Below are 11,381 nucleotides of genomic sequence, written 5' to 3' on the forward strand. Positions count from 1 at the left end.
TTCTTCCCCTAAGCTTCCAAGAACATTTTTTACAGTGTGTTATTGAACAACACACCATAAAGATCAAAGTTTCATTGTGGTTCACCAACAACACCCAATGTTATAATTTAATTCCACCCACTATTTAAGAAGTAGCCATTTTTTCCCATTCTTATATTGGGAACAGCAAGGAAACAAACAAACAAAATTCAAAGCACAGTTCTTGACCCAGAGAAGCCCAGTACCTAACTAGAAGGAAAAAGATGGACAAATATGCAGAACATAATCAGAGAGGTAACCAATATATTAACCAGAACACTACAGTGTATAAGACAATTTATAGTAAATATAAAAAAGTACTGGATATCTCCAGTGGACAACTATGTATTTTTTACCACACACATTTCCTAGTTATTTGATTCCAATCTTTCATTGCCTTTGAGCTACTTACAAATTACAGCTAACACTTTAAGTTATAGATAAATCATGGCAGTGCAAAATGATTCTTATTTATCCACATGAAAGTAAATTTTGGCTGGTAAATGTTCAATTGACTCTCTCTGCCACTGTGTTAGAAGCCAGTTTGCCCTCCCTCATTTGCACATTCATTTTAATATTCTTGATTTATAAATGTGTCTGTTCTTGGCATTCTCTTTTGGAATATTTGCAACATCTTATCAGTCCCCTCATTAATAATGAGTTAAGTTCAATCTTTATCACATATTCATTTTATCTCTGTATGAGATTCATGATTTTACTTTTTCCTGAAAATTATTCTTCAACAAATGTGTTATAAACACTATTGGTTGGTGTCAAGAGAATGCAAAAGAACAAATAATTTTCTCTGGGTGTGTAGAAGGGAGGTGATATTATATATCCTCTTGAAGGCTGAATGTCTAAAAACATATTATTAAGATGAAAGACACTCTTCTCTGTAAACAAATACATCAGTAATCTACCCATACAATTCAGTCAGGCTATACATATTTTAATAATCTCTGCACCTGTGTGTCCATGAGAAGTGAATCAATATATCTTTCTAATAAGTTAGATTTGAAAGAAAACACACACATACAAGGACTATAAAAATATAAACTGGATTACCTTAACCATTAAAATATTATCCTTTCCATATTTTCAAGTGAAATAGAAAAAGAACACTATATCATTCCATCAACCTGTTAGTATTAATAAAGTTCAGTTTCCCAGGGAGACTTTTTATTAATACTTTCAAATTTCTCTTTGATTTGAGGAATAACACAAATATTTTCTCATCATTACCTTCTTCCTCTATTCTTTAGAAGTTGCAATGTTGATTTTTTTTTTTCTTATGAGCCTTTGAAGAGACCAGCCCTGTCTCTCTTGAACATCAGATACAAAATGACTTGGCAACACCAGAGGGTTTCAACAGACACAAGAAAATTTTCTTCTTAGTACTTATTTATTTAATAACTACTTCCAATACCTGTAGCAGTATTTCCATTACTTTTTCCCTGAACAAACAGTATCTTTGGTAGTAGATAAAATTACAACAGATTGGTTTATTTTTTTCTTATGGGATTTGTGTGTCTATCAGATACTGAGTTACTACTTAGGAGTGCAAGGACAGTCTTCAAACTTGAAGTCATGTCTTACCACCACCAGGAATTCAAGTAAGCCATCGGTGCCATCAAAAATTATTAAATATTTTGGCAGATACTTCTGGAAGGCAACTGAGCAGGAAAAAGAACACACGGTGAAAGAGGTAAGGGAAAAGCATAAATGCAGTCAGTGTGAATGGGGTCCTCTGGAGTTTTGTAAAATGAGTCCCGCCGTGAAGAGGAGAACAGCCATGGCACCTGCTGTGCATCATCACGTCTTCATTACTTGAACAAATGAAGACCAGGATGATAAATTGCTTACCTTTTTCTACATGTGCAGAGTTCAACTGATTCCCATGATCTAAATGTTTCTTTTGTTGAACCAATCAGCCAGCTTATAAATTGAAATGAGTCATTTTCAGACAAACTGGTAAACTAGATATATAAAGATAGATATAAATACATTCATAACATTTTTAAAAAGATTTTATTTATTTTACAGAGAGAGAGAGAGCATGCACACCTGAGCAGGGGGAGGGGCAAAGGGAGAGGGAGAGAATCTCAAGCAGACTCTCCACTGAGTGTGGAGCTGCAGGGCTTGATCCCACGACCCCAAGATCACAACCTGAGCCAAAATCAAGAGTGGGTTGCTCAACTGACTGAGCCACCCAGGTGCCCCCCATAACCTATATATATACATATGATTTTATTTATTTATTTGTCAGAGAGAGAGAGAGAGCACAAGCAAGGGCAGTGGCAAGCAGAGGGAGAAGCAGGCTCCCCACTGAGCAAGGAGGCCAACTCAGGACTCTATTGTTTAACCAACTGAGCCACCCAGGCTTCCCCCCATAACATATTTTTTAACTTAAGCTCTACCAGTTGACAAACTATGCTTGGGTACAAAGCACCAAAACATGCAGACACCCCGCAAAATATTTAGATAATTATTCAACTCTTTAATAAATTTTCTCAAAGAATAAATATTACCCATGTGAGAGGGTAATATTTTTTGAATTTAGCTCAGAAAACTCATTTGGGTGTTGCAAACTGTGTATCCCTAGAAAAAGAAAGTCTGTCTCTTAATTCCAGAACAGTACTTGATTTCCACTGCTTTAACAATCCTCGTTAGAAATTGTGTTTAAGTCATTTACAAGTGAATCAATCTTCAGAGCCTTAAGACATTGGCCTTCATAAAATTTAAAGAACAGAGAAACTAATACTATAGAATCAAATCATTTGTATCATCTCTGTCACTAAAAGCTTAACTATTTTAATTAGCTATTAAGAGTCCAGATATTTGATGAAACTGACGTCTATTTTCATCTCTAACACTTAGTAGCCATATCAGCTCAGGAAGCTCCCTTAACTCACCAAGCAAATTAATTTCTTCATATGTGAAAGAGGGACAGTAATTGTAAATTTCTATTTACTGAGCCCTGCCTTAGTCAAAAGTTCTGGGGTCACTTCTTAAGCTTTTTCTAATTTGCATATTTTTCAAAAATAGAAACTGCTCATACAAATGGCCCCTACAAAACATTTTATCTCTATGGCACAGCATTAGAAGTAAAAATGCTGTAATATTCATTTTTTGTGTCTAAGATAACACATGGAGAAATGATCTGCAGTAAGATGAGAATTGTCTATGAAGATGTCAGTGGTCACACACAGTGGTCACTAAATGAATTGCTTTAAAATAAAAGAATAAATGTAGAGGGAAACTCAGAATGCAGAAATAATGGGCAGAATGTCTCCATGAAGAACATGGTGAAGCCACCATACCCAACGGCTGTCAGTGTCCCTCAGCATAACCATAGACTGGGCTAAGAAGGGGAGAAAAGCTGATATGAACCATCAGGTGGTCATAGAGGTCCCTGGTCAACTTTGTGATTAATCAGTAGTCACCTTCTATCAGGATTTTTAACAGTTCCTCCCTTGCTGCAAGGCCTGAACAAACCTTCAGAACTGTTGCCACACCCACAGGAAATAGTCTTTCCAAAGAGGCACTGCCAAGAAATGGCAACTCCATTGACAATTTTGTAATCCCCAAACTACCTGAAAGGCCCAAGTGCTACCCAAGGCAACCTCCCCCCCTCTTTTTCTAATTCCATCTTCTCATATCTCAGGAATACTACAGAAATAACAGTGGGAATGAAATGGCTTTTTTAAAGACAACTATCATCAGAAACTTCTATTTTGCATTCTGATACTAGCCTTAGGATAAAACTTTGTTTAAAAAAAAACACAAATAAATAAATAGCCTGCAACTAATTAAAGCCCATATCCTATTGAGAAAATGCTTGTAATATATTTAGCAAAATGTCTGGCACCAAGTAAGCAATAGGAACAGGTAGCTATAATTTCCTCTCCTCCCCAAACCATTTGGTGATACACTGAGGAAACAGTTACACTACTTCTTCAAAGCCAGTAGAAAAAAATATTCGACAGTGTAGACATTTCCATTACAGTAATTTAGACTCACACCAAATCAATGCAAATGTCATTAATTTCTGTTCTGTTGGCCTCTTCTGGTTGAATGAATTGTTACAATGGTGTGAAGCAAAGCAATTCACTTTGGTATGCATTCAAAAGTCATGGATTACCTAAACATAGAGTCATTAAAACAGATCCTAAGGGGAAAAACACAGACACTTGACATTAACATTACTCTTCCAGTGAAAGCAAATAAATTTGGCCATGGGCATTGATTCCATATATTTTCGAAAATCATTAAGAAAGGTTCTTGTACTATTTAATACCACATGGCAAAAACAAAATGGAAAATAACAGACAAAAATAAATTAAGAATTAAACATGAGTTCTGTAAATTAGTGAGATATTCAACCTAGCAAACATAGAACATAATAATATACCTTTCAGGGATAAGCAAATAGATTTCTCATGATAAATTTAATTATAAAGGTCAAATAAAGATATCCTCTTAAAAAATTAAAATAGAGGAGCAGAGAGGTCTGAAATGAAAATATTTCAGTGGGAAACACATCTGACTTTATCACTAGTTTTTATTTCCTTTACTATTTTTAGAAAAATTAAAGACTTTGGCATCAGACCTGAGTTTGACACCCATCCTGCTAATTACTAGCTGTGTGACCTTATTCACAATCTCAGATTTTTGGTTGGTTCATTTTTAATCTCTAAAATATGGATAATTATGCCAAGATGACTGTTATTAAGGGATCACAAAATGATGACAGTAGGCACCTGCTATATTCTCAGCAAATTTTAGCTCCTGCCTCTTCCCTTCTCTGCTAGTTCCTCCCCCAGGGATCACTGACCCCTCCAAAATACTTTTCTAAATGTGTACAGAAATCCTATCCTTGGTTCCACCCAAGGTGATAACTGAGACCAGAAACTATTATAATCCCAATTACAAAAGCATTTTATTAAAATCTGGAGAAGAACAAAGAAAAAACAAGGACACAATCATATAAAATGTGCAAACATGGAAGTTTTTAAAGAGAAGCCTTTGTCTTGAAAAACACAGAGAAGTAGCAGAAAGTTTAGAGGCTCTAAATATCCTCATTCTCTTGTAGCCACTGTCTCTTCCCAAAAGTACCATAAAACTTTACACTCCTTGACTTCCTATATTCATGTGATCCTGTTCAAATAAGAAGGCTCCAATTACCAATGGTCCTTTCGACCTCGAACTTTAATACTTGTCTTCCTAGACTCCAGAGGATAGTGCAAATATGTATGTTATCTTTTCTCCCAAAATCTCAACAAATTAAGCCTTATTATTATCCAATTTATGATTCCCAGGTACAATACCTGAAACCCCAAACAATCTTCAAATTAGTTTCAAAATTTCAGAAAAATTTCACAATCTAAAGCTATAGAAAGAGGTTGATGATAAATTATCCAACCAGTTTGAAGATGATAATGATTGTTAAATATGATACTCATGAATACACACACACACACACACACACACATTCCCTTGAAGATTTTCCCCCAAGAAAAGATTATCCAGAGTTTTGTTAGTTTTAAATAGTAAAAGTTTATATAAATTTTAAAATCTGTTACTTCAGTATACTAGCTCATGTTTTTATAAAAACAAAATTTTGACAATTATTTTTAAGGGGACTCAACTGTTTACTAATTAATGTTTTTCTTATATATTTCAAATGTCTCAAGTGGTTTTTTTTTATAAATTTAATATATTCAACATCCCTTTTAAGTATTTCAATGTTCTATCAAACTTTCTGAAAATTTAAGTAAATGCCATGAATCTAAAAAAGTAAATTAACAAATATGGTGTCAAGTTGTCTTAAAATGTTCTAATACTGTATTTAAAAACTTAGCATACTTTTCACTTAAAAGTCACAATTTTGAATCAATTATGTAATATTTAATGAGATAGCAATCATATGATATTTAAATATCTTTGGTTCAGTTTTGAAGACCATAGAACTTGACAAAAGGATTCATTCTTGTCGCACTATAACACTTAACAATATCATAGTAACATCTGATTGAATTCTAGATCGCTTTCACAGCTTCATTTAACTATGAGTTCACATACCCATGGTTATTCTATTGATTGTAATAACAATAATAATTGCTAACATAGTGATAACCATGTGTCAGGAGACACTACTCTAAGACCTTTATTACTCTTCTAATCATTTCTGCAGATTTGGCATTTGGAGAGTAATATTATGTTCTACTCATGGATGAAAACACTGAATCAAGGTGTTTAATAATTTATACAACTTTATATAACTAATAAGAGGTAAGAGTGGGATAGGAAGCCAATGTGTCTGGCTTCAGAGTGCACTCTTTACAGAATATTTGGACCTAGGAACCAAGGCCAAGAATTGTTAATGGTGTTTCTGTCACTCATAATGGCCCCCCTCACAAAAATCTTGGTTTACCATTTCTGTGACTTTGGACCTGATGTCTTGGTCTTGTTGTCTGTTTTTTTGTGTGTTTGAAACTTTGCTACATGTTTTAGCCAGATTGAACAAAATCTTTATGACGATGTTGAAAGTCACCCCCTTCTCTTCCCACAAACACAGGGAAGTGGTTTTCCATATTCCTTAAAGAGAAAGAAAATTGACTACCATTGCCTTGACATGATTATAAACAGCAAAATAGGTCATGTGGAGGCTCACTGCAGAATTGAAACTTTCAAATTTACGACAGGTTAGAAATTTGATGAAAAGATATTTGAAACTTGAAATGTTAAATTGTTATGACTAGCATAAAGACCCAGATTAATGATCAATATTTTAAAAGATTAAAGTTATTAAACTTGGGTTTGTGCTCCCCAGAGAATGAAAAAAGCCTCATTCTTTTCAAAGGGTCAGTACAAAGCAGCGGAAATAAAGTGTCATTTGTAATTAAAATGAGGGATTTGGATGTTGTTTGAGGATAAAAATGCAGTACCCATCTCTTCAAAATAACTTAATTACAGAGATCATACAGGGGATTAACTGAGTTTTGAGGACATTCTTTTAGAGAACAAAATGACACGAATGAAATATTGCAGATGTGCAGATAGTAAAAACGTCCATGGAAACAAATTATCCATTGATAATCCAATTACCTGTTGCTTGCAGATCTCCAATCTGTTAATTATCTCCATTTATTTTGAATCAGCTTTCAGCCACTGAGATTCATTATGGTCCATTCAAGTCTCTGCCACAATTCAACACTTTTTAATCTTTTTTTTTTTAATATAAAGAAAATGATCTATCATTTCTTCACAACTTTGATTTGTAATGTTTTCCATTCCTTTAAACTGTTTTGGATTAGTATTATTTTTCTTTAATATAAATACATGGTCAATCTGAGTCTCAAATGGAACATCAGGTACTGAATATATTAAGCCAGTATTGACATTATTTATGGAATTCTGTAACTATATATGGGACTTTATAGAACACATAAAAACATAACCATCTCTCATCATGTTAGTATCCATTCCCATTCTAGTTCATATCACTCTGCTATTACTCTACATAGGTGAGCGATGATTGAATACTCATGACATGACACTGAAATAGTGCAAATAAAATGGAAAGAACTGAGTTGATTTCTCTTTTTTATTCACCTACACTATCTTTGCCATGATTGTATAGGCTGTCATTTTTGCTACTCTCTCTCTTAGGGTAGCCAAAAAAGGCACCATGGGAATCTTGAAAACATCTTTTCAGTAAACCTAATAGATCTATATGGCCAGAATAAATAGTGCCATGCTACTAAATGGAAATGATGTTGAAAGGAATATACTGTTCTCTGTAAATCAAGACAAAACTACTACATAAGCCTGCAGTTCTTTTTCCCCTCATCAGTATGTTTTTTGGTGTGTCACCATTTTCCAATATAAGTGTCCATATTTCCTAGTTCTAATCCTTAAAAGGGAGATCTGGGGAATCTAACTTAACTAACACATCCAAAGCTGGCCCAGTTAGTCAGAGTTCTGCCAGGAGATATAAAGTACGAGGGGTCCATCTGGTATAAATGTGACAGCAAAACTCAGTCCTCCAGTAGAAGGCATAAAGTGCTCCTATAGAAAAGCATATTAAAAAGGTATGTGGTCCAAACATCTCTTTTACACTATACCTTTGCTGCTTCGGGGATTTTGTGTCTTTGCACATGCTCTCCTCTGTTAGTGATGCCATAGCCATCATACATGGACAACCTTCTTCATTTGCTCTTCAAGGGTGAAATCAAATATCCTCTCCCTTGGGACACCTTCCCTCCTCTCTAGTTTCTGTGTTCACATGGCAGTTTGTTCCATAAACAACCATCACACCAGTAAGGACACATTTTTATGAAAATCCCAACTAAGAGACAGAGATGTCCAGAATGGATCAATAAACAAAAGCTAACTATCTGCTGTCTACAAGTGAGAAACTGTAAATATAGAATACATGGAAATGTGAAGGTGAATGGGTGGAAAAAGATGTAACATGAAAATAGGAAGCATATGAAGGCTGAGCTGGTTGAACTTAGGAAGTTTACCTCACTGTGTGTCTGTGAAAGTAGGGTGATGATAGTAAGTAACCCATTAGATTTTTGTGATTCTTAAATGAATAAACATGTAAAATGCTTAGATCAGACACATAGTTCTAAAAATGTAGTTGGATGTTTTATTTTCGGCTTAGAAAGTGTTATAAATGTTATCAGAAACTCTTGTATAAGGAGTGTGGAAACACAAAGATGACGTGATTTTGCCTGTAGTTCATTGAAGGAATTCGAAGGCGAGGTCGGTGTACACAAACCTTGGGAGAACACTGGGAATGTAATTAGTAAAGAAAAGTGAGAATAAAATTTCAAGATGTGAGTAAAACGCATTGGAAAGTAGATGGTATGTTTGGGGAACAGTAAGTGGTTTGTATAGCTAGAGGATAAAAAAATACAGCATAGGAGAGAATGGAGATTAGATTGGAAATGTAGCATGGTTATCCTCGACTGCACTGGGGTTCAGAGTGCTGTAATATAAAGAGCTTGAGATCTGGGAGAGATTAGGAGTCTTGTCTCCAAATCTCACACACTTTAGCTGTGTGATCCCTGGAAAATGATTTAAACTCTCTGTACTTCAGTTTCTTCCATTGTTGCAAAGATTAAATTAGATAATGTGAAACATCAAAATATTTATGGAATAAATGTATGAAGCCATCATTTAGAAAGTTGCTACATGTAAAAACTGGAGAAAATCATCTAACCTCTCAGAGTCTCAGGTTCTTATATGTAAAAAAGGGAAAGTAGTGAAAAAATATTACTCCATACAAAAGCAATATTTGTAAAATACAATGTATTCTAAATACTAACAAAATTAAGGTACCATTTCTTGAATACCTACTAAAGTGCTATCTGCTGTACAAAATAAATAAAAATATACATATGTTCAAAAATATATATCTTCCTTTATTTTTTTTCACTTATTCTCTACAACAAGGTAACATTGATTTTATTCTATTTTTATCAAGAAAGAAACTGAGGCCCAATATTTAGTAAATTTTCATAGGCTCACACAGGAAATTTAAATATCTTTGTTATTTCAAATTCCATACTCTGCTCCATTTTATGTCTTAAGATGATTGTTATTGTGAATATTATTTATTTTCTATTTATAGTTTGTCTTCCAACTCTATTAATAAAACCTGAGTTTTAAATATTGGAAGAAAAGAATTAACTGAGCAATGTTATTATATAAGTAATGTTCTTAATCTAGAAGTAGTTCCTTACCTATAATCCACTCATGTCTCTGTTTAAACAAAACTACAAAGGACAAACATTTTTGGATGCTAAATTCAGTAAAAATTAGAAATATTTACTTCCTATAAAAAATGCTTCATGAATGCACTGAGAAATTCTCAAGGTAATAAACACCCCATATGAAAATAAATTAGCATATGATTAGAATTAAAATGTCCATCTCTGGAATATCTACCAGATAATGCCACCTGAGCTTTTTATAGCCCCTTGGTGAGAACTGAGACATGTAATACATTATGTAAAATCTCCCATTCTAGAAAACCTTGACGTATACAGTAATGACATAAAGCTACCAACTTTGATCCAAAAAGAATGACAAGCCCACTATTAACTCAGGAGAGCCATTGGCTCTAAAGATCACACTGAAAATGATTTCTCTAATTTTCTTTCATAATTGCATAACCAGACTATCTTTTTTTCTCTTGTATGTATTTTCAAAAGAATCTTCAGAAATACCTCCACAGTCTAAGAAAGGACTATTTTTACTAGTAGGAGACCCAATTATGGTTATTACAAGATGACCTGCCATGGTATGTACAGATTGGTTAAAGTGTGTATACTTTAAATTCTTTCTTTCTTAAAGATTTATTTATTTGAGAGAGAGAGAGAGAATGGGGGGCAGAGGGAGAGAATCTTTCAAGCAGACTCCCCACTGAGCGTGGAGCCAACCAATTCATGATTCATGAGATCATGACCTGAACCATGAGATCATGACCTGAGCTGAAACCAAGAGTCAGATGCTTAACCCACTGAGCCACCCAGGTGCCCTGACAATGTAAATTTATAGGAGTTGTCTCCCCTAGCATATGTGATTACTGGTATTTCCAGGGGGCAACCTTAAACAGTGTTTCAAGCATCCTAAAGTTAACTTAGGTATGAAAGGGAAACAAGAATCCTTAGGAGCAGTATGAAGCAGAGGCAAGAAAGACCCATTGACCCACTAGAGCCCACCTCCACTGCATCCCTACATCCAGGGCCTATGTCTCTCCAATGCCACCATGCCCAAGAGAAAGGCTAAAGGGGATGCTAAAGGAGATAAAGACAAGGTGAAGGATGAATCACAGAGAAGATCTCCTCCAAAGCCAGAGTCCAAGCCTATAAAAACCCCAACAAAGAAAGGAGAGAACATACCCAAAGGGGAAAAGAGAAAAGCTGATGTTGGCAAGGATGGGAATAACCCTGCAGAAAGTGGAGACACCAAAACAGACTGAACACAGAAAGCTGAAGGTGCTGAAGAAGCCACATGAAGTGTGTGCCACTTTTTGATAACTGTATATTTCTCATGACTGTACAGTTTGAAATACTATTTTTTATCAAGTTTTTAAAAATGCAGAATTTTGTTTTGCTTTTTTTTTTTAAGCTATGTTGTTAGCACACAGAACAATTCATTGTCATTTGGGAGAAAGGGCATATGCCACTAATAGAATATCTCAGAAGCTGAATTGATATGGGGGAAAAGAGTGGTCCCTTCTAGTTTGAGAAAATTCCTCTTGGTTCACAGGAGGAAGGATACCTTGATGTTGACAGGCATTAGCCACCTTGGAACAAACTCCTTGTGGTGAGGAAAAGGGAAAATTC

At 34.7% G+C, this 11,381-nt stretch overlaps 1 protein-coding gene across 1 annotated transcript; it reads left to right on the plus strand.

The window, feature by feature from the left end:
• Window positions 1-10,801: 10,801 nt before the first annotated feature.
• On the plus strand, window positions 10,802-11,014 carry LOC118015566 (non-histone chromosomal protein HMG-17-like). Its single transcript, XM_035012310.1, has one exon. The coding sequence runs from the start codon at window positions 10,802-10,804 to the stop codon at window positions 11,012-11,014; it is 213 nt and encodes a 70-aa protein (XP_034868201.1).
• Window positions 11,015-11,381: the final 367 nt, after the last annotated feature.

This window comes from Mirounga leonina, unplaced genomic scaffold, assembly GCF_011800145.1.
Source record: "Mirounga leonina isolate KUSES-001 unplaced genomic scaffold, KU_Mleo_1.0 Mir_166, whole genome shotgun sequence".
Classification (NCBI taxonomy): domain Eukaryota; kingdom Metazoa; phylum Chordata; class Mammalia; order Carnivora; family Phocidae; genus Mirounga; species Mirounga leonina.